Below are 24,888 nucleotides of genomic sequence, written 5' to 3'. Positions count from 1 at the left end.
GCTTCAATAATAATTAGCACATACCAGACTTTTTTGATAAACTTATATAAAAACATTCTATTCATTGTTTACTAAACAGGATTTTTAAATATAATAACTATCAAATTTTCCTTAATTTGTCAAAGTCTTTAAATTTTTAAATTAAGTTTCAAGGCCATCTTACCTAATTTGGTGTTATTTATATTTAATAATCTTACATTCTCTTCAATTATTTATACTTTGGAAATAATCTAAATAATTATTAAGTCTCTCTGTAAAACTGAATAACAATCTTACCATTATTTTTTCCACTCATTTCATTATAAATTTTTTTTTAATTTTTACATTGTACTGTACAGAAAATACAAGTTATATGTCTATATGTAGGAAATAAACCAGAATTAGAAAATATAAAAAAAAGTTCCAAGAGGAATATGTGTAATTTTTTTATAAAAAAATCAATCTCTTCTATGTTTTAGATCACTTTTATAATAACATACAATAAAATGATTACATAAACTGACATCAAACATTTTACATATGTAACATTGACCTTTATACAAGCAACGTCCCATTATCAGCTGACATTGATAAGGTTTAGGGCTATATATATGGAGAGAGAAACAAAGTAAAAGAAAAACCTTTTGAACAAACCAACTTTGGGGCCAGGAATGCTTTGACAAGAACAATGGGGTTATTAGATTTTGTCTTCCTCTTAGTCCTATACCTGCTGCAGGGGTCCAATACTTCCCTTGTTCAGCTGAATAACAATGGCTATGAAGGCATTATCATCGCTATAGACCCTCATGTGCCAGAAGATGGAAAAATAATTGAAGAGATAAAGGTAAGAAAAAAATTGGATTTCTTCTGTTTGAATTGTGGAGAAGAAAAAAGTTAGTAGTTAATTATTATGGAAACTTCTGAATGCTACAGGAAGTTTAAAAGCAGCATGGTACAGTGAAGACAATACCGGAGTGGCAGAGGGAATGGAAAGTTTTAATAAGGTTCTACCCTGTCTCACCATAAGACCAAAGACAGGGCACAGGGCCTTCCTGATCCTCAGTTTCTTCATCTGTAAATGAACAGTTGGACTCATCTGTTCTTTAAACAATTATTTAATGAAAACTTATGACATGTCAGGGAGTGACAACAGTGAACAATTCCTTACCCTCGTTCAGTACACATTCTTTTTAGATGATATAGATAATAAAAACACGTAAAAGTATAGCAGGTCAGATGGTAACAGGTTTCCATGAAGTAAAAAAAATCAACATATTGGGATAGGCAGTGTTGGAGCTGGGTGGGAGGAGAATGTTCATTACTATTTCATGTAGGGCAGTCAGGAAAGACCTCACTGTTGATGTAGACATCTGAGCGGAGACCTGAGATGAGTGAGGGAAGAACCCATTGAAAACCTCGGGGAGGGAACAGTAGGTAAAGCAAACATGCTTGAAGTGACCATCAGGAGGTGATGAACAGGAAGAAGGGTGGGGAGAGCCCAACATGGAGACATAGAGGACCCAGACCACTGGAAAGACTTGAGCTTTTACTTCTGAGTGCCATGGGAATCCACAAAAGGATTCTGAGCAGAGGAGGAGTGTGCTCTCTCATGCATGTTCTGGGATCACTCTGACTGCAGTATTGAAGAAATTCTGTAGAGGGCTTACACTTGTCACTCATTCTACATAAGTTCCATTGCAGCACAGAGGTGTGGTGCAGGTAGGAAGCAGTTGCAGGTGAGAAGTAATGATGATGAAGGACAGGGATATTGTGGTAGAGATCATTAAAGTGGTATGATGAACATATTCTGAGAGTATTATAGACAAATTTGCTAATGGTTTAGATGGGGGGGGGGAGGTGGAGAGGAGGAGGGAAAAGAGAAGTCAAAGAAGACTCCAAGGCTTTTGGCCTGAACACTTGGAAGGATGGAATTATCATCAGTTGAAAAGGTAGACTATAAGTGAAAATAATGTGGCAGATGGGAGATCAGGAGTTAGTCTGAGGCATTTTGAATTTGAGATGCTTATTAGATACACACATAGATATAGATAAGAATCTGAATTCAAGGGGAAAAACCGGCTGGAGATAAAAATTGGGGACTCATCATCATGTAGACAAGATTTAAAGCCATGGTAATAAATGAGTTCACTATAAAGTGCAGATGGAGAAGAGAAAGGCTCCAAGCCTAAAAGGAGAAATGTGATTTCTCAAGTTTCTACCAACTGTAACATTTCATGCAATAGAAATTGGTGTTAACAGCCGTGCAAATCAGCTCTCCTGACATCAACATTTACTAATTCCTTACATTCAGTTCCTCTAGTACTGTGTCCTTAGGCTCACTAATTTAGCCTTTTACATGTGTGTTGCTATCCATTAGAGACTGATGGGCTGGACCTGGGTGGTGAGATGGTGATTCTGTGGCTGCCATTTATCATTCACTCTGAATAAACTCTTGCAGAAAAGCAGTGTTCATTTGTTGATACCTTTTGAATTCCAGGGGGATATAAAAATTCTTTTACTGAAGAACACAGGCTTCAATAGCAGTTCATTCTAGATAGGGTTGACCGTGTCTCAGCTAATTCTGCATGATGGCTTCTTAGTGTTCAGGAAGAGTCAGTTTCAAACTTTTCTGACCATCAGAAGTCAGTATTTGGAAAAATTACTTTGCAGTGGCAAAAAAAATATTAAATTGTCCTCTATCAAACACCACAAGTAAAAGTTCAACTATTAGTAGATATACCTAGATTACACAATGTTTCCTGACATTCTCCCAGCCCTCTGAACAGTCCTTGCATTTATATTACCAGGCAACCTTGTAAAATTCTCTCATCCACATTATACAGAAGAAAACACTGGTATTTGGAGAGTAAATATTTTTTTCTGAGATCACATTAAATAGCACAATTAGAGCTGAGATCCAACCCATGGGATTTGAAGGCTGACAGATGTGGGTTTGAGTTCTGGCTTGTACAAGATGACAAAAATTACTCTTTTTTTTGTAACTAGTGAATCAACTTGTAGATATAACCTTACTCTGGGGATACCATCTGACCATAACATTCATGCTGAATTAACTCACAATTCATAACCTGAGATGTTAACTGTCACCTTTCCTTATTCCTTTTATTCATGTGTCTTTTTGGTTTGAAAGTACTTATTTTTTTGAAATATTGATAATATTAATCATCTTTGATCCAACTAGGATATTATAGGAATTCTGAGATGGAATTTAGAAGGAATGTTACAGAAATTTTCCTTGGAAAGCCTATGAGAATCATTATTAGCTACCCTAGTATGCCCTAGGGGATCATAGTCATCTGACATAGGATCTATGAAATCCCTCAATGACCTCAGAACATACCACTACCCAAGGCAGATGCATAGAGCTATGGAAACTACAAAGTAAATGGAATCCCTTGGAGTTGTAGAATGCACAACCTACACAAACATAGCAACCCTACTTTTCAAATATGCACCACAATTCAAATCACCCTATATATTTTTATCTCATAGAAACATAGATAGTCGTCATTTGAAGCAAAATGTGACAACTGGTGAGATCTGAATATAAAAAAAAAAAAAAAAAAAAAAAAAAAAAAAAAAGGAGGAAAGCTATCCTTAGAGAAAAGTTGCTTTAGGCCAGTAATTTCCAATCTACTTTAAGAGACCTCTGAAGCCCTTTTACTAACTCCTAGCCAGTTCTTTGGGTCTTCAGTTCTGTGCACTCTGGCTTCTAACTGGTCCATGGCTCTAAACCCAATTGGTTTGCTGATCTATTTAATGTATTGAGTAAGCACACTGGACTCTTCAAGAGAACAAGATACAGAGTCCTGGGATTCCTGAAGAAGAAAAATTCTATTGTGGGCTTATGTCAAGTCAGGAAGCATCATGGAGGAAAAGAGCCCACCATGAAGGAAACAACACTGCAGACTGGAATGTTGCTGACAAGATGAAGAGTTTGACATTTTCATCTAGCACCCAATATCCTTCAATTATTCAGTAGTTTTGATTATGCAGAATAGATCTCCATTAAGAAGCACTCATCCACTTCCCCCATTAGACAGTGAGTTCTAGAAAGGGACTATCTCCCTTATTAATCATTATACCTTTGGGTTCAGGATACTGAACAGTATAAAGTGATACTATTTTTATCTTGTTGGCAGAGCATCAAGCTCTGTCTATGATTTACAAAGCTCTGCATCTCCTATGAATTTTGCTATCACTCCACTCCCCAGTTCCCAATCCAACTGTCTCTCCTGGGGGTTGGGAGTATAATAAAAAACCTCTCCCTAAGATCCATTGCTACAGACTGTTCTCCTCAGCTTGCATCAGCTAAGGCTGCTCTGTAATGAGACTTATTAACAGTGATGATATCAGACAGTTTTATGACCGTCTACGTGTACAGCACTTTATAACTCATTTCATGTTTATGTTAATTCTAAAGAAAGGTTGTAATAGTCCATTTAAGAGATGAAGAAACTGAGCTTCGGAGTGTTAAGCTGTCCAACCTATATTACCCAGAAGGTACTAATGCCAATATTGGAACCCAGTAGATGACTCTGAAGTCTGTGTCTTTGTCATTTTATGTAATTTCTTTTAACACTCAAGAGAAGCAATTGCCCTTTGATGAAGGATTACAGAAAATTCAAAGCCTGTGATGTGTAAGATTAAGATATAATTTTGGACTGACAGGTGGCAGAACTGGAACTCTGAGGCAGAGACCTGCTCCCTAGTCAGTTGCTTTGTGTGTCCACTCTTAAATTGGGAAATGCCTGTGATGAAACTCTGCCCATTTGGTCCATTGCTACTTGGCCATACTCACATTTTTTTTTCCCTTTAACAATAGGGTATGGTGACTACAGCTTCTACTTACCTGTTTGAAGCCACAGAAAAAAGATTTTTTTTCAAAAATGTATCAATACTAATTCCTAACAGCTGGAAGGAAAACTCACAATACAAGAGGCCAAAACATGAAAGCTACAAACATGTAAGAGTCAAAAAGCTTCTTTTAAAAAATTATATTTTCTGGTGATCCCCAGTTTTTCAGCACATTGATTGTCTTAGAGTGTTTAAGACTGTTATCATTTCTATTTCTGATGTTTTAAAAATATTTTTAAACATTCTCAGGCCGATGTTTTAGTTGCACCACCTGCCCTCCCAGGTAGAGATGAACCATATACCAGGCAGTTCACAGCCTGTGAAGAAAAAGGAGAATACATTCATTTCACCCCTGACTTTGTACTTGGAAAAAAACAAAATGAATATGGACCATCAGGTAGGAATTTTTGTTAGAATACATGTGTTGCAAATGACTCTAACAAGCATCTTTGTATCCAGGTTATGGATGTGTCCAAGCCTTGGAGCCAGAGTCTCTAAATTCAAATAGTGACTTACCAATTGTGTGTGACCTTGGACAAATGACCTAGTTTCTCTGTTCTTATTTCCTATAATACAGTAAATAAAAGTTTCCTGTCTTGTAGAATTGTTGTGAACACTGAGTTAGATACTCAGTACAACATCAACAGAAATTTGAACACAGGGCAATAATAAAATTTTTAGGGTGTACTTTTTAGATTTAATTTTTTTCAGTTCTCCACAGCTGGATATTAATCAATCATAAGCCGCCTCCGTGGAAGACTGATGTATGGCAAGCTGAAAAGAGCCAGGATGTCAGTTTCTGGCCAAGAGAAAACATTCATAGGCTGTTAGTTGCTGATATTATTAAGCAACCTATTTGGCTAAACCAGGTGAACATGTCCATAAGTGATTATTTTTACCTAGATCAAGGACAATTTCATCTAGTTCTATCTAAAAGTTAAAAATCATTGTTTCAAATGAACTAAAGTATATTGTTTTGCATTTAAAAAATGCAAATCATTGTTAAAGGAAGATCAAACTCACATGTCACTACTAAGTGAAAACCCACCTAAATCCACATACCCCACAATCTCTCCCACAGCCCTTCCAATGAGCACACATTAAGTCTCTTGTTTCTGTCAAACATTCAGCTAGCCCTGGTCCTCAGTCACCTAGACCTATTCTCCACCCCAATTGAAAGTTCCATCATCCCATACCATCCCATCCCAACCTAATCTTACCTCTCCCTCAAACTTTAGCCTGACCATGACTGTTCTCTTTGACACCTCTAATCCTTTGCACCTTTCTAAGATATACTCTCTTTCCTAGCTGGCATATCCAGCAAAATTAGTTTTTTCAACTATAAGTATAAATACCTCAAATCCCTCACCATTCATATACTATGTTTCATTCAACTTGCCAAATCCTGTGTACTGAGTTTCCAGCCAGTTTTCTTTGGCTTCTGTTAATGTACTTCCAAGACTATTAAAGAAAATTATAAAACTAATGATATCATTATATAAGCAGATTTCCCAAGCTCAGGGAAGCCCTCAAAGTTATGCAACAATATTTGTACTTGTCTCTTCTTGGCTTCCTTTCTCCTTCCCCATAGCAGCTGTTCTAAAACTTCTACCATTTTTCCCAAGATCTCTAACAACCCTTTTCAATCACATCAACAGATGTCTTGATTGAGAAAATAGAGGCCTATAATCAAGCTAATTAACATATCATCTCCTCACATAGTTCCCTACCCTTCCCTTCCCTTTTATTTCATGTTTGTGGTGATAGCACCTGAAATCTACTCTCTTAGCAAATTATAGTGGGCATGAGAGAGAGGCTTTTTCCTTCTAATGTTTCCATTTGCCTAGAAAACCTTAAGCCAGTGTTTTTATAGTTCAATGCATAGAGTAGTAACTTAAGGATCTTGTTAATATGCAGATTCTGATTCAGTAGATCTAAAGTTGGTCTAAGATTCTACATTTCTTGTTAGCTGCCAGGTGATGCTGATGCTTCTGGTCCAATGAACATATTTTGAGTAGTAAGGACTTAAAGAAGAAATGTGACTTTTGCATAATTCTGACACTTCCCCTCTATGTTTAGATCTCCTGAGTTAATTTGAGTTAGAGAAATACACATGGTAGCAGAACAAACATATTTCTGAATTCCTCTTCTCCATTGCTATTTCCTCTGAAGTTTTTCCTAATATTGCTAAAACTGAAATCGACTTGTTTCTCCTTCCAGCATTTCAAGCTATGGATTTACCTTTATTCTTCCATTTACCCTAAAATCCTTAGCAGAAAAAAAATTTTTTTTTAATTCCAAATCCCTCTCTTTGAGCTTTTCCTAGTCAAAGACTACATCTTATTCATCTTTGTATGTCCTAGTACCTAGTACTTTGCATATCTAGTGCCTAGAGCCTAGTACTTTGTATTTTCTAGTAATAACATATGCTAAATATGCATAATTAATAATAATTATTTTCACATAATCAATGTTTTATGTGTTAAGTACTATAAATTAATCACTTTATTTGGACATCCCCCCAAATTATCTATGGTCTATAGCAGTGTTTTTCAATGCTTTTTTTTTTCATTATCCACTCCCTCAAGAGAATTTATAGACTTTTTTTAACTTTATTTATTTATTTTGAGAGGGAGGGAGGGGCAGAGAGAAAGGGAAAGAGAAAATCCTAAGCAGGTTCCACGCAGTCAGCACAGACCCGGACCCAGAGCTTGAACTCACGAACTGTGAGATTAGACCAGAGCTGAAATCAAGAGTTGGACACTCAACTGACTGAGCCATTCACATCTTTTAACTAATCACATCCTAGTGAAATATTAATACCAAAGATATGTTATATATCCATTTATGGTTTGGTAAAAGCAAGCTTTGTAGCGCTAAAAACCATTGTAACAACTAAGACTTTTTGTCCCCCGAAAGCCAAAGCTCAGACTATTTTGCTCATAGCATACATATCATAAATGTTTTCTTGATGTAAACATGTTGTGTAATAAAAACATAATATACTATATAATGTAATGCAACATGTTTTTTTTATAAATAAAAATACAAATGTTAGCAGTTATTTAAAACCTAAATATAACTTTTTGACTGAAACAGTTTGTTAAAATATCTGAGGGACAAATTTTGTCACTTGAATTATGATCATATATTTGAAATATTTTCCTACAGATAGACTGCTTGTCCATGAGTGGGCCCATCTCCGCTGGGGAGTGTTTGATGAGTACAATGAAGATGAGCCTTTCTACAGTGCTAAGTCAAAGAAAATTGAAGCAACAAGGTATGAACATTGAAATTTTCTTAATTACTCCAGGCTATATCTTCTTATTTTCCTTAGTTTTATTTCTTTTAAATGCCAATAATTTTTTTTTATCCCGATGCAGATAATAGATGCTATATCACAAAACAGTGTGTCTGTTTCTTTGTTTTTGTTTTTGTTTTGTTTTTAGAAGATGTACCTTAAAGTAGCTGATTTTCCATTCAAAATACACATAACTTCAACAGCATTTGGTAGCGATTTGGCATATTTTTATTTATACCTCTCTACCATAGCTGCCAGAACTCATTTGTGCTGGAGTTGTACTCTGTGTAAAGGGTTGTATAGTATATGGCAAATCAAAATAATTTATACTACACAAGAATGAAAAAAGTGGTTAAAAAATAGTGGTAAATGCAAGCTCAATAAGAAATCAACTTTCAAAGGGCCAATCAAGGATTTCTTGGGTTTTGTAAAATTCATTTAAAAATACCAATCTAACATCACAGTTAATAATAGACAATCCTGTTAGTTCTAAGATCAATAGAGCAAAATGGTTGTTGGTAATTGGTTTAAAATTAGATTCCATCAGCTTACTCAATCTTAGATGCCCTGCAAGGTCTGTGGACTTATCAAAAATGCACAAATTGAAAGATACTTGATTTCATTGAAGTCCCTTCCTTTGCCCATTTGCTTCACCAGTTGCAGCACACATATTTAAGGAGTATTACATTGATTACATTTGTTTACACCATATTCCCCCTAAATGTCTAGTCTCTGCTAAAGAATATTCATCATGGTTGTTAATGTAGATAACATTATGTTCATGGAGTTCTGGGGAGTAAGAGGCATACACATATTTAGGAGACTCTAAATAACTGAATGAAATCTAGTAATTGCTTCTTAAATTTGAAATGGAAACACATTGAAAAGATGGGATAATATTCACATTCCAGCATATTTATTGTAATCACTGCTACCTGTGGCCAATTCCATGCAATAAAACATATGTCTAAAATAACTCCACCAGTAGTGACTACTGTCCTAGGCAGTACCTTAGTCTTTCCTTCAAGCCACATTTTGCTTTAGATAAAAATGCTCCTTGAAAAAACAAAATATTTGTAGCTATGCCACATCCCATTCTTTTGGAGATATTTTCTTTGAGAAGAATCTTACAAAGAACTTCAAGCTAAGGTGGCACCAAGAGTAAGTGTTTTTACAAGTTGCCTTGTCCAGATGCCTGCAGTGCATTTATCATCACAAGGCCACCAGAAGAGAGATTTGGAAAAGGGGACTTCCCAGCCATTGGGATTAACAGGCAGCAACTTTAATCCCAACAGGGAACTCAGCCATTACATATACTAGACATCCCACTTAAAATTTCTTTCTGCAATTTCTTGAAAAACAGGTAACTGCTCTGATAGGAACACTTAAATGTTGCTGCCAAAAACAAGATGTGTGCGGTACATAAATAAGAACAAACAAAAACCTTGATGGAAAGATTACTTAATATTTTCAAAAATTTTTATTGTTAAGTTGCCTCAAAGACTAACTATTATATATTTTCAGATGTTCGACAGGTATTACTGGTATAAATAGAGTTTATAAGTGTCAAGGGAACAGTTGTACAACTAGAGGATGCAGAATTGATTCTAAGACAAAACTGTATGAAAAAGATTGTCAATTCTTCCCTGATAAAGATCAAACTGAAAAGGCATCCATAATGTTTATGCAAGGTATTAATTCTGTAAGTATGCCAATTGTGAGTTCAGAGCATATATATTCAAAGGATATGTTATCAAGTTTACAAAATACCTGTGCAGGTTTCCTGAGAGATTAGATATATTAATATAGAGTTCTTTAAACATTAACTGGCACATAGTAAGCACTCAACTAGTGTTACCTGTTATTACAATTATTCAAAATCCATATTACTATTATATGATTCCTCAGTGAATCTTCTTTCATTAAATAAACAACATGTTTGCCAAGAACATTTTTTATTTTTCACATTTGTAGTTGAATTTTTAAATACATTGTATGTAAAGGTTTTTTTCATTTTATTAATCTTTTAGGTTGTTGAATTCTGTAATAAAAAAACCCATAACCAAGAAGCTCCAAGCCTACAAAACAAAATGTGCAATTCCAGAAGTACATGGGAGGTGATCAGCAATTCTGAGGACTTTAAGAACACAACATCTATGGTGGCACCACCCCCTCCACCTGTCTTCTCATTGCTGAAGATCAGAGAAAGAATTGTGTGCTTAGTTCTTGATAAGTCTGGAAGCATGAATGTAAGTCTGTGGGCCCATTTGTTCCTGGATATAGGGACATGAAAGTGATTGAATAGCTGAGAATACTCTAAACACTACCTGCTTGTTCTAAATTGCATGGTGGCATAAATACTGTTACCTCCTATGATCATGATCTCAAGAGTGGCAGTGAATATTGTAATGAAAAAGTGTGGCAATGGAGTTAAAAAGATCTAACCCAATATCCAACCCCAGAAAATGGAGAGTTTATTGAGGAGTACTTTTAGATCCTTTAACAAAGCCTTAGTTAGAAGATCAGTACTAAAGATTTTTAATATGGACATGCTTTCTAACCTTGTCTCTGTTATCTACTGGAAATCCTTAACAGACATAAGGAGAGAGTAGATTGGGGCCTCTGAACTCCATTCCAAGTCAAGGAACAAAATCAACCAGGAGAACTGTTAACATGCCTTTACCTTGTTTGCATCATCTATATAAATGACCCCTTTATGCTCGAAGCCACAGACCAAAAGTACCACCATAATAAAGATACAGTCAGATTCAGCCATTTATTCCCTCTACTATCATTCAAGGAATGGAAGGCATTGTGCCAGGGTCTAGGAGTACAAACTCACATCCTTGAAGAATTCGCTGCTGAATAGAGAAAATGTTCTCTCCCTTTCCATTACCTGGCTAACTCATACATACTGTTCAAGTTTGGTAGAGGCACCCATGTCCTCCAGGAGAAGATGGGCTGGGCTTCTAGACTGGACTAATGGGTCTTCTGCTGGTTTCCCGCAATGACCTATGCAAACCACTATTACTATATATCATATTGTAATTACACATTTCTCTCCCACTAGACTGGGAGCTCCTCTAGGACTTAAAACAGTGTCTTACTCATCTTTGCATCCCTGTTACCTAAAATAGTGTTTATCTCGTATAAGCACTCAATAAATAATTGTTGAAATGGACTATAAATGAGCAAACATAATGTGATAAGGCACCCAGAAGGATGTCACATTAGAAGCAGAACAGAGCATGCTGAAGATCAAGGTGAATGTCTCCAACAAACCACTCAGTTGAGTGGTTACTGAAAAGCACAGAAGATGGTGCAGCTGAATGAAATAATCCTCAATAGCAAGTTTCAGAAAGAACATCAGAATGCTAGACACCTATACATAGAAGTGTTCTAGGAAGTGTTGCTGAGGAGAGATAGAGTTCCTTATTAGGAAAAGATGAGCAGCCTCCTTTGGACAAGATGCGGGTAAAGCTAAGTTTAAAGGTAAAACAAAGTGGTAGAGAGGGAGCCCTCAAAGATGGAAATGTAAGAGAAGTTTTTCACTGTGGGTTGGTTCTAGAGAGTTCAGAGGGAAATTTGGATGTGTGTGTGTGTGTGGGGGGGGGTTTCACAGATCAGTTGGTGTTGAGGAACTGGAAAAGACAAACGTACAAAGAGGCTTACATTGAGCATTCACCTAGGAAAGAGGGATGTGAGTTTTAATGAGTTGTCAAAGAACCAATTCCAATTAATCCATTGGTGGGGAAGTGGTGGGGAGAGGTTAGAAGCAGAAGAGGTAAGGGGGGGAGGGCGGTAGGGACTGGGCCTCTCAAAATATAGCTGCAGCTTGAGTAAGTTTCATCTTTTGGGATGTCCCCAAGTGGATAGGGAGACTTCCATTTCTAGATGGAGTCCATGATAAGTCTGGTTTGATACTGTGGGACCTGGGGAGTGGTTTCATCTTGATACAACTGGAACAGAGGATCTCAGGAGTTATTAGGCAGTCTCTAAGTGGTAAGTCATCACCTCACAATTGCAATCCAACCCCCACCCTACCCTCCACCTCTAATTTGGGTGCTTAGCAGCCAAGAATCAGCTCTAGCTAAAGCCTATGTTCCTTACTATACCATATGTGTTCCATAATACAACTATATTTTTCAATTTTATCAATTAAAAGAAAATTGCCTTCTTTAATAATACCAATTACCATTGATAAAAAATCAATGACAAATTTTATTTACTCATTTTGTGTGATCTGCAATTATTTTCCAATTGAAAACCCCTTGGTTGTTTTCTTGATTTTTTTTTATTCAGAGTTTTAATCGCCTAAATCGAATGAACCAAGCAGCAAAACACTTCCTGCTGCAGACCATTGAAAATGGATCCTGGGTGGGGATGGTGCACTTTGATAGTAGTGCCAATGTGAAAAGTAATCTAATCCAAATAATAAGCAGCAAAGAAAGAAACAAGCTCTTGGAGAGGTTACCTACAGCAGCTAATGGAGGAACTTCCATCTGTGCCGGAATTAAATCAGCATTTCAGGTGAAAATCATATTGCAAATATAGTTTGTTCTTTTTTAAAAAAATAAAGTATAACTGACATCCAATATCGTATTAGTTTCAGAGTGATTTGATATTTTTATACATTATGAAATGATCGCCATGACAAGTCTAGTTACTACCTAACATCATACAAAGTTATTACAATATTGGTAGCTATATTCCCTATGCTGTACATTACATCTCCATCACTTATTTACTTTATAACTGCAGTTGGGTACCTTTTAATCCCCCTTACCTAGTTTCTTTCTTTTTTTATGATTAGGACATTTTTATGTCAAATGCTGCCACACATACTTGCTGCCTAATATTAACATGACTAATCCTAAGAAGTGCAGGATGAACTAAGCCCATAGAAAAAAATTCATTTAATGATTTTTAATGGATCAGTAAATCAATAAATAAATGGATGAATAACAGACTATTAAAATGCCACTAGAGTATAATCCCAATGAGGTCAGGGACTTTTTCTGTCTTGGTACACCATGCAGTAGTCAGTGCTCAATAAGTATTAAATAAATACGTGTGCTTGGTCAACAAAACTCAATTTTTTTAGACAATGAAGCAAGTTATATGGTATGATTCCATTTTGGGCCAATGTTCATTTCAGTTTCTGTGACATTAAGTTGGGGAAAACTGATGTTTATTAAAGTAGATGTAGCAGGGGCCGTTAGTCATAGGGTCAGGAAGTAACATCAGAGTACTGGCTCTACTACTTACTAAGTGATCCTGGGTAAAGTTTTCAGTCTCTTTGGATTCCCAGTGCCTTATCTATGGAATATAGGAAAACAAGAATGCCTACCTCATAGGACTATTATGAAGGTTAAATGAAATACTACATTTATGTATGTAGAACAATATCTTTTATAGAGAGTAATTATATATATCACAAATGCCATAATAATGACAAGGGTCATATACATTTGGATAAAAATAAGATTCACAAATATATTATATACTTCACCCAAACATGCAGGGGGAATGTGATGGGGATGCTGTATAAATGCAATGAATGTATTAAAGAATTTCCTATTTTTAATGTGATTTTAATGTATGTCAAAGCATATTTCACATATATTACAACATATATTAGCCATCATTTGTCTAAAAACATGCAAAAAATTGAAATGAAGCTGGTCTCTTTGTTCCCTGACGCCAGCTTTATTACAAGTATCTAAATTCCAAACCCTCTTCTACAAATCTACACACACCTCCACTCCGAATTCACGAAAGCCACTGATAATCTGTCATTTGTTTCCCTTTGGTATGGACTCAGTTTCTCAAAATGGTGTACCAAGAATCCACTACGAATTAAAGCTGTCAGAGATGAAATATAGTTGCTATCCTGGGATAAATTCTTTTTATCCTCTCTTATAGGCACCTAGATTCAGAACTGTGAGTTTCAAACTGTTTGGCTTCATAATAAATGGGTTCAAACCACAAATAGAACTCACTTTAAATAAATATAATCCATGTATTCTCTAAGCACCACCAATACTCTTAGTCTTGTGCTCTTTACTATTAGAAGTAAAACAAAAGTTATATAACAAGATCCCTAACCTTGACCTGCTTAGAACTTTCTATATCTTTTCTTTATATTAAAGGTTCCCTAATTTGGAATCAACTTTTTTAAAATGTTGAGGTAGAGTTTTAATGCATCTAGCTGTATATGCAACAGACTTTATACACTAATGGTTTGTTAGAGGGCAGTCCAGTCAGAGAAAACAGAGACATATTTAATGCCACATTCTGCAATTATATTTTTGATGTCTGGTTGACCTGAGTCCTCAGACTGAGATGGCATTATTATTTAATCCAAATAGAATTTTCCACAGCCCTGCACCCACATAACTTCATTTGAGCAAGCATTCCCGAGGCAGATAGACAGAAAATAAAATCATGTTTATGTTCGCCTAAAAATTGTTGATTACAGAATCTGATTTTAAAAGAGAAGCTATCTCTTCTGCACACTTTTGTTTAATTTCTTTGCACATTTTTTCTAATATCCCATAAGTCTTTTGATCTTGGAACACTTATAATTATGCTGTCATTATATTTGCAGGTAGTTAGAGAAATTCACCCCCAAATAGATGGATCTGAAATTGTCCTGCTGACTGATGGGGAGGATAACTCTGCAAAGAATTGTATTGATGAAGTGAAACAAAGTGGAGCTATCATTCATCTGATTGCTTTGGGACCATCTGCTGATAAAGCAGTCATAGAGATGAGCGCTTTAACAGGTGAAATATGATCTATATATTATTGTCCTTTGACAGCAGTGTGTAAGTGTAAAGGCTAACAACTGAACAATTTCTCTCAAGCTCTTGCCCTGTGGGTGCTATGCCAAGACCTTGGAACCAGAGTCAAACTAGACCTGCTCTCTGTTCTCAAGGTGCTCACAGTCCAGCTGGCTGAAGAGACAAATAAAACTTCTAATCAGATAGCATAATCAGATAGCATCCCTCCATGACAGGAGAAATATATAGAAATAAAGCACAATGTGAACAGGGGAAGCCATTAATTCTCCCAGGGTTGTACAGAGTCAGAGAAAGAAGGCATGAGAGATGAGGTGACTTCTGAGCTGGGCCATGAACAAGGTGTTTACTTCTTCTGAAGAAAGGAGTGAGAAAAGATGATCAGGTCATGAGCAAAAAAATCACATTGGAATGACAGTGTAAGGCACATGGAGAGATACTGGGAAATCCATGAAACCGGAGCAGAGGCTTTGGGGTAGGGTTGGGGAACAGATGGGATTAACAGAAGCTCAGGCTGAATAAATCTAAATAACAACAAAATTTCTAGATGAACTACAGGGAAGATGCTATCTTAGATATAGAGACATATAATGAAAATAGACCAGATGTTTCAGTGCCTTCTTAAATGTAGTAGAATAAACAAAACCTGTAACATTATGAATATCAATTATTATATTGGGTTGAATTCTAATGCTACCAAATACATACTTGCTTTTTAATGCTTAGTTGTACAAATTCCCATTATTTCAAAGTACTTTCGTGACCATTGTAAAATTTATTTCTGTCCCAAGTGTCCCTCTAAAGTAATGCTTTTTTTGAACTTTTCTCTATTGCTTACCATTTTTCTATCTCTCCATTGCCAGTTATTGTTAGGATACCTCAATATGACAGCTCTTTAAGCCTTCTAAACTGATTCTGACACACTTTGGTTGAAAAATCTGAAAGCCAGAATTGTTATAACTATCTTAAATAAAAGTGAATAATTACGCTAAAGGGCTGTGAGATCTATGAACTTTAATACATGGAACTGTAACATCTTCTTTCATATTCTATGAATGTTTCATGCATTCCAGCCAGGAATATTTCTATCAGTGACGTATAAAGGCAGCTTACATTTTCTAGTTATGACAGCTTTAAATTAATATTTCATTGTTAATCTTTACGCATGACTGATTTTGTTCTATTTTAATAATACATACTGAAAGTATGATTTTGTTTATCCTATTACATTATTAATGTGGTAAGTATGTAATTTCTAGAAAGAAACCTATTTAATGTATTTACATTTTAGGAGGAAACCATTTTTTTGCTTCAGATGAAGCCCAGAACAATGGCCTCATTGATGCTTTTGGGGCCCTTGCATCAGGAAACACTGATCTTTCCCAACAGCCTCTTCAGGTCAGAGAATCCACCCCTCAGATTTTGGTGTTTACACTTAGCCATAACAAAGAGAAATAATTCAGTTGTTAAAAGTTTTGAGTCCTATATTTTTCTCAAAGTAAATTTTTAATTAAAATTAAAATCTCAGTATGAAATAGAAGTTATTCTTTAGATATGGCCAAATTAAGTAATGAAGTAGCAGATATACTTTTTCTTTTTCTTTTCCTATAGAGCTTGGTTAAGGGATAACATCAAAACTGAATACTGTTAACTTTTCTGCCAAAAATAGATTTTGTCCAATAATGTAGCATCCATTTTGCTATAAATGCATTAAAAAATTCCATTCTTCCAAGATTTCCCCCACCCTTCACTGCTGTAAAATAGATTTGAATTAGATGAATTCACTCAAGAATCTGGTTTGGAGATGGAAGCGATGTATCTTGGAAATAATTTATCAGAAAAAAGAAAGTGAATAACTATTGCATATCTACAAATTTAGGGCTTATCTTACTTCTTCAACCACTTTTTTCACTGGCTTTTTATTTTATTCATCTGTCTTCTGAATGCCACTTCTTTTCTCATTTGCGTATCAATAACACTACCATTTTCTGTATTTAGATTGAAAAGTTTTTACACCTTTCTTCATTCTTAATTCTTGTACCATGTAAAATGTCAGCATAGCCTGTTTCTTTCAAAATATTTTTTACAAAATTCTGTTTCTATCAATATACATTCCCACCAAGTGCGTATCACTTGTATTCCATCTTACAGTTCATCAAGTCACTGCCCACCATCAACTTGCCATGATCACCTAGACAAACCTAGTTTCCTCTACTCTTCAACAATGAAGAGCAAGAAGGTATAGGATTCAGAGTTAAGATAATATGTGCTGATTGGTTTGGAGGTTAGGTTTGCAGCTTTGCCCTGAAAACAGTTTAAAAATTCATCTGAGATCTAGCTTGGTGGTGTATGGAGAATAAAATGATGGAGAATAATGTACATTTCTGAAAGTTTCCATCTGTATGACTGAGAAAATGATGACAAAATTGACACGTAAAAAGGGAGAACTGATTTTGAGGATATTATTTTCTGCTCTGTTTTAACCTTAGACTTTGAGGGGCTGGTGGGACATTAAAGTGGAATGTTCCAAAGGAATTTTAAAATATAAAAGTAGAATGTGGGAAATCATCCAGAAAAGAGAAATTTGCATGCAGGATATGCTTAAAGTTTCGAGAATGGTTTTATAAATAATGTGGAAGGGGCAGAAAGATCTGCATCCCTCACTCAAAAAGTGTATAGTTTAAGTAGAGAAATAACAAAAAGAAAACACATTTTTGAAAGATTAACCTCAACTTGTCTTGGGAGAGAAGCGTGAGAACAGTTAGAGGTATGTTGTGATAATCTGAGTAGATGAGAACTTGGATTTGGATGGTGGCAGTTAGAATACAGAGAAAAGGCTGCATCTCACTCTTTACTCAGTTATTTTCCCCTAGTACTACTCTGTAGCCAAAGCTTTCTAATTTTCTTAGACTTTCCTGAAAGTCTCTCTCATTCAGATTTAACTTAATAATAATACATGGTCTACTCAAAGCCATGTCCACTTAACACAGAACTGAGATTTTTGTGATTGCAATGATGTTGCAGTGGTAGAATTCATTCCCCTCTATAAGCACTGGTGTGAGAGGATTTTTGGTTTAAAAGACTGGTTTAGAATAGAAATGAGATTTCCCATCATTCCTGAAATGACACATTTTAGAAAGTACTTTCTTGATCCGTGGATAAACTTGACTTTCCTTGACTGAGAACTATCCACAAAGACTTGAAAAACTTTCTTTGAAGCTCTTCTCAGAGAAAGGTCCTATCTTTCACATCTCTTCTCAGGATTCCAATCTTTGTAAACAGTTTGCCCTCTTTCTACTCCTCTTGGAATGTTTACTGTCCAGTGCTACTCACTCTATCATGTGTGAAAATTATTTCAAGATTTCACATCAGGAAAATAGCCCTGTTTGCTTCTCTCATAGTTTGCTAATCTTGATTTTCTCCGTTGAGGCCCCCTTTTACTGTATCTCTATTCAAATACTCTAGCCACAACCAATAAGTATTTTTTAGGTCATCATGAAGATGGATAAACTTAGGGTGATACACGCACACCCTATAGCTAATTCTTCTCTTCTGTGTCCTCAAAGACAATTGGGAAAAAAATAACAGGGCCATATCTCCAACTATAAAACCCATTCTCCTGCTTTAATGACTTTATTATACCCTGTCCTTCCCTCAGACTCTATATTTCTACACTTTCTGATGACAACTGTCACATCCCAATCAGCTTTCAGAGATCACAAGCCTAAGGTAGTATGCCCTACATAAGCTTGTTCTCAGGCCAGAAATTAAAAACTACATTAAAAATGAAAACAGAAAAAATTACTCTCTTCTCCAGTAATTAATTTTTAAAATATATTTAAACAGCTTGAAAGTAAAGGATTAACACTCAACAATAATCCCTGGATGAACGGCACTGTAATAATTGATAGCACTGTGGGAAAGGACACATTCATTCTCATCACATGGGCCAGACAGTCTCCCATTATTTCTCTCTGGGACCCCAGTGGAACACCAATGAGAAATTTCACAGTGGACACAGTTTCCAAAATGGCCTATCTCAGTATTCCAGGAACTGCAAAGGTAAGCAATCAGCTTTTAGACTTCCTTGCAAATTTGTTTTGGTAGCTGAAAATACATTGTTTACTATCACAACAATAGGTGTCAATACTTGTATCATCTTCAAATTTACAATAAAATAAAATGTACTTTCTATGCCTGTGTGGTCCTGAAAATTATGGAGGCAGGAAAAAGAAAGAACATATGCATTAAGAGAAAGAGAAGAGAAAAAATGAGGTAGGCTAAGAATAACTTTGAAGAAGCAATGTAGAGAGAATGTGTGCAATTTGGTGTGTAGATAGCTATTCAGTCATTCCTGATTAGCACGACCAGATCTTAGAATCTGTGGACTCTGAGGTCAAAGAATAAGGCCAAGACCAAAGCAAACTTTCCCAAACTTATTTTTCCTAGCTGACATTTCCCAAAGTTTAGACACCATGCATGACAACGGCCAGGATACCCTATCTAAACTGCCTCAATTCTCATCCTTTTACCTTCAAAATTGTCAAAACTTGTTTATTCTGTAACATATTTATAAAATGTATTTAAGAGTTGGACAATGAAAACACAGAAAAGCTTGATCTTGGATATTTAATATATTTCCATTGAATTTTTAGGTGGGTGTTTGGACATACAGTCTTCAAGCCAAAGCAAACCCAGAAACATTGACTATGACAGTAAATTCTCAGGCAGCAAATTCTTCTGTGCCTCCAATCACAGTGAATGCTAAAATGAATAAAGACACAAACAGTTTTCCCAGCCCAATGATTGTTTATGCAGAAGTTCTACAAGGGCATGTACCAATTCTTGGAGCCAATGTGACTGCTTTCATTGAATCAAGTAACGGAAAAATAGAAGTTTTGGAACTTTTGGATAACGGTGCAGGTAACTCACAGGTTTTTGTGAATAAGCCTGTAATTTTATAACTCAGGATATGTTATGGGTCCCTATAATATTGTGGGGCAGTGGGACAGACTCCAGAAGAACTGATGCAGATTATGGATGAACAGCAGAACCAGCAGGAAATTCTATCCACATAAAACCTACAAAGTACTTAGCAAGTGTCCTGCACATAGTATGCACTCAATAAATGTTATTTACTGTCATTATTATTTTTCATCTGGACAACCAATATCTGTTACTCATCAAGAACATCTCATTCAGGAGACTGAGAACAGCATCAAGAATTCTGAGCAAGTTTCTTAGTTGCACATCATCAGAAAGTCTAGCCAGAGTGAGTGAAGCACAAGCAGCCAGATGGGATTAAATGGTAGAACTTGAGCCCCTGGCAGAGACGGAAGAACAGGCAAGAATAATTCCCAACAGCTGGAAAAAATGCAATATACAGTCTTGGGAACTAAGGTCCAAGGGCAAGTAGAACAGCCAAACAGACAAGAGATATCACCAGAGATCAGATGCCAGGTCTGAATGGCAGGAAACAAGATACAGAGTTGGCCATGCCGTGGTCTATATGGGTGAATAGTACCTTTTTCCTAGACTCTGGATTGTCCTGGAAACTGATCCTTCTTTTGAAAGGACCATAAGCAAGGAAATTACCATATCGATAACTTCCTGAGTTGTCAGAATTTTCTAACAGTGTCTTGCAATGTCAGTCAATATATAATCAACCAGGGTTTGCCCTGTAAAAATTTATAAGGTAAAATTGTTCTTTGGTGCGCCTCAGTGCCTTCATCTGATATAATAATATTTTCCTCAACTATTTCCTGACTTTTCCTTTTCCTAAACCCTCCCAAGCTACATTAAAAGTTAAAGCATCTTGTTTCATTTCTAAAGGTTTTACCAGATGGCTACTTAGCTAATTTGGAATGCCTTTACCTAAGAAGGTATTGGTGATACACAATGACTTGGAGCAGGGGTTCTCAAACTTTAGCATGCAAAGGAATCACCTGAGGGGCTTGTTATAACACAGAATGCTAGGCCCTTCCATAGAAGGTCTAAGTAATTGGCATTCCTAATATGATCAAGAGACATGCACATGGTGCTCATCCAAGGACCTCAATTGAAGAACCTTTATCTTAGAGTGTTAAACCCCCTGAGAAATTTGTCTGTAATTTAATGAATAACTCTAGTACTGGTGATATCAGACATAAACTTATGATGCAATATTCCTGAGCTCCCCAAATGTTTATTATAATAATAGATGGGGTTTTCCACTATCAGACCAGAGAGTTAATGGATCATAGAACAAGAGGTGAGGATACAACACACACACACACACACACACACACACACACAAAGAGTGGTTGAAGAGAAGTCAAAATAAGTAATTTTTAGGTAAACATACTGAGAATTAAATTGTTATGCCAAGATACGTTTTTTTAGTGTGAATCCTTTTGCTTTTAACAGGAGATGACATAATTATGTGTTTAGGTAAAGTAAGAACCGCAAGAAAACCATTTGGCTAAAACATGGTAAGAAGAGTACTAAAATAATCGGCATAGAAGTTGATAAAGTAAAGGTACTTATTATATATATATATATATATATATATATATATATATATATATATATAAAAGATATATCAATTAAAGAAGATACTGGTTTGTAAAGCATAATAGAACTATTCCCCAGTGGGCCAATCACAAAATAGAGAGCCTAATCAAGGGGATATGCTTATAAAGTCCATATGCTTGGCTTAGAAAATGCATACATTTTTCTTTTTCTTCACAGTAATATTTTATTCCTTCATTTTTATAATAAGGTGCTGATTCTTTCAAGAATGATGGGGTGTACTCCAGATATTTTATAGCTTATTCAGAAAATGGCAGATATAGCTTAAAAGTACGGGCTTATAGAGGAGCAAATGTGACCACACAAAACTTAAGGCGTCCACTGAATAGAGCCGCACATATACCAGGATGGGTAGTGGATGGTGAGTAATGATATCTGATATCTGGTTTGAATAATTGTAGTTAACATGATTAAGGCTTCAAACACTTTACAACTCAAGTACAGCTTTTCCCATTTCTGAAATGAAGTTCTCAGTCATACTGTGTTTGCCTCCAAATTATGCTAAGCTTTTTACAGTGTCTGGCATCTAGTAAGCACTCAACAAATGTCAGCCATTATTATATTAGTTTGGAGCACCTTACCTATATTAACAACAATATGTCAAATTTCTAACTCAGATAAAGAAAACATGCTAATGTGTTATGTACCTAAGCACAAACTAGTGGCAGAATTTATTCTTCAGTTCACATAGATACTGGATTCAGTTCACAAAAACACCTAAATGAGTAAACACTTATTTTGATGTTTTGTTAAGTCAAAAGGGAAACTGTGTAGAGTAAGGTGATGATAAGGATTAAGTATGCATTCTTTGTCAGCTTTCCTTCAGTCCATTCCTTACCTTGTGACTTTTAGGGGTTCTCTGTTGGCAACTGGAATATAACTTGAACTATTATTCCTTAGCACTTGTAGCAGAGAGCAAGGGAAAAACCTGCCTCAAGCATTTGAAAGGGAAACAGTAAAAATTTACCCAGGTTCATTCCTAGCTTGGAGATAATTTGAGAAATAAAGCAGTTCTTTTTTTTAAGGGCACATATTGAATTATATAACATTATTCCCATTCAGTGCAGCCTTAATTCCAAGCGATATGTTATATAATTCTATCCTACAATATCGTAGTCAGGAATGCTAAAGAAAAAAAATTCTGCCACCAATTGGATGCCTATGACTTTGTCACCAAACTTAGTAAAATGTGATTGTGTATATGTATGAAAAGGGAGCAGGGGGATGTAGGATGAGGAATTCAATTCATTGAGTTCTAAAAATACTAGTAGAGATTTGCCATTAAATATAGCAAATTTTAATGCAGGGAAAATTGAAGGGAATCCACCAAGAGTTGAAATTGATGAAGATACTCACACAACCTTGGAGAGTTTCACCAGAACAGCATCTGGAGGTGCATTTGTAGTTTCAAATATTTCAAAACTTCCCTTGCCTGATCTGTACCCACCAAGTCAAATCACAGATCTTGAGGCCACACTTAATGGAGATGAGATCAATTTAACATGGACAGCACCAGGAGATAATTTTGATGTTGGAAAAGGTAAGGATGAAGTGACATGTAGTGTTAAGTGAAAGGTGCTCTTTGCAAAAGCAAGGGTATAAAGGTGGGTGGGAGGAGAACAATTTTTAATTGATTACTCAGTGAAGTATTAATTTTATAATCTGATATTTTCAAATCAATCAAACATGACACATTTTAACCTGGTCCCGCTTTTCAAACAATGAAGATAGTATTTAGCATATCAGAATTAAGCTCTCATAGAAAAATTAGTAAGGTTTTGGCTATACGTATAAGCTTTGCATAACTAAACATTTTGAGGAGAATAGATAAAAAGGAATTTAACATTATATGCTCTAGTTTCTGAACTACATGTAATTTTTTTTTTCTTAGTTCAGCGGTATATTATAAGAATAAGTGGAAGTATTCTGGATCTAAGAGACAATTTTGACAATGCTCTCCAAGTAAACACTACTGATCTGTTACCAAATGAAGCCAACTCCAAAGAAACCTTTGCATTTAAACAGGGAAATATCTCAGAAGAAAATGCAACTCACATCTTTATTGCCATTCAAAGTGTGGATAAGAGCAATTTGACATCAAAACTATCCAACATTGCACAAGTAGCTTTGTTTATTCCTCAAGCAGAATCAGGTCCTGATGAAAGTCCTCCAAATCCTAGTCCTGATGAAAATCAGTCTAATTCCAGGGTTAACATTGTTATTTTGGTGTTGTTAGTGGTTGGATCTGTGGCAATTGTTAGTACTATTATAGGTGCCACCATTTATATATTAAAAAAGAAAAAAAATTCAAGAAGACCCAGAATAGGATTTTAAAAAACATCAACAGCAAAACTTAAGGATATTTCTGAATTTTTAAATTCATTTTGTGTGACTACGAATTCATGAAAATAATTTTAAGAGTTCTAGAAGGGATACCTGGATTAACTATAAACATGCAGGGGTACTTGGAAAATTATAGGTCAATATTAAAGGTTAAACTTTTTATTTACAAATTATTTTTCATAAAAAATGAATAAAGATCCTTTTTCATATTGATACCTGATATTCATATTGATTATTTGATACAAAAGTTTTCTAGAATGATAATTCAAATTCCATCAAGAAGTTAAGATTATCTATTTCAGTAGTCAAAATACAAATATAAGAGCAAATAAACAATATTTGAGAAAAAATGAATTTGGTCTTGGTACTTTTAAGTATAAATTGATGTTATTACTTTCATCTAAAGTCTCCACTTATATATTACTATATACAACATGAACAAGATCATTGACATGGAAGATAATAGCAAAAAACTCAGTTACCATCTGTCAATCATAGTTTTTCCTAATTTCAGCTCAATATAATAACATGTATATATACTATATGTCATCTCCCTTTTCACTTAAAAAGTCATGCCTACCTACTGTGTAATTTTCTTTTATTATAGGAAAGAATTACTGAATTGCCCTTGTTTTCAGATACAGAAAGAAAATTAAAAATTTTAAACCATAATGTTTTAATTATTACTCAAAGTTACAGCCTAAAATTCACAACCATAGTAATAAATGAGATCAATTAAATTAAATCAATTAAAGAGAGAATGTAGGTTGAGAAGAGCAGGTTCACATGGTAGGCCATGGCCAGGCCAGCCTGAGACCCTAATGATGCAAACAAAATGGGACATAAAGTACCTATTCTCTTGAATAGAAATTCTTTCAGCACAGTGGTAAGCCATAGTTAACATGCTTTATGGAGAAAATGTAGGAAAGGAGTAAGTATAAGACACCTGGTCTTTTGCCAAGAGGGGACTAAAAGCCTGAAATTCTATGTTGGCAACAGAAATAATACATGACA

The 24,888-nt window shown here is 35.4% G+C and overlaps 1 protein-coding gene across 1 annotated transcript; it reads left to right on the top strand.

The window, feature by feature from the left end:
• The first annotated feature begins 604 nt into the window (after nt 1–604).
• Nucleotides 605–24,437, top strand: LOC131504436 (calcium-activated chloride channel regulator 4-like). Its single transcript, XM_058716713.1, has 14 exons — nt 605–823; nt 4,826–4,966; nt 5,107–5,254; nt 8,029–8,137; nt 9,683–9,860; nt 10,189–10,407; nt 12,461–12,688; nt 14,769–14,946; nt 16,253–16,359; nt 18,808–19,023; nt 19,617–19,884; nt 21,722–21,892; nt 22,838–23,071; nt 23,423–24,437. Exons 1-14 carry the CDS (start codon nt 668–670, stop codon nt 23,863–23,865), a joined length of 2,796 nt encoding a protein of 931 aa, XP_058572696.1. The 5' UTR covers nt 605–667; the 3' UTR covers nt 23,866–24,437.
• Nucleotides 24,438–24,888: the final 451 nt, after the last annotated feature.

The sequence above is a fragment of the Neofelis nebulosa genome, chromosome 2 (genome assembly GCF_028018385.1).
Source record: "Neofelis nebulosa isolate mNeoNeb1 chromosome 2, mNeoNeb1.pri, whole genome shotgun sequence".
Lineage (NCBI taxonomy): Eukaryota > Metazoa > Chordata > Mammalia > Carnivora > Felidae > Neofelis > Neofelis nebulosa.
Note: the sequence above shows the minus strand (reverse complement) of the source record. Positions and strands in the feature narration are given on the sequence as shown.

Bases quoted from the DNA above. Each gene is read 5' to 3' on its own strand.
- LOC131504436 (XM_058716713.1), top strand. From the start codon at position 668: ATGGGGTTATTAGATTTTGTCTTCCTCTTAGTCCTATACCTGCTGCAG. The intron at 8,138-9,682 runs GTATGAACATTG...ATATATTTTCAG, and splicing joins AAGAAAATTGAAGCAACAAG to ATGTTCGACAGGTATTACTG. The intron at 19,024-19,616 runs GTAAGCAATCAG...TTGAATTTTTAG, and splicing joins GTATTCCAGGAACTGCAAAG to GTGGGTGTTTGGACATACAG.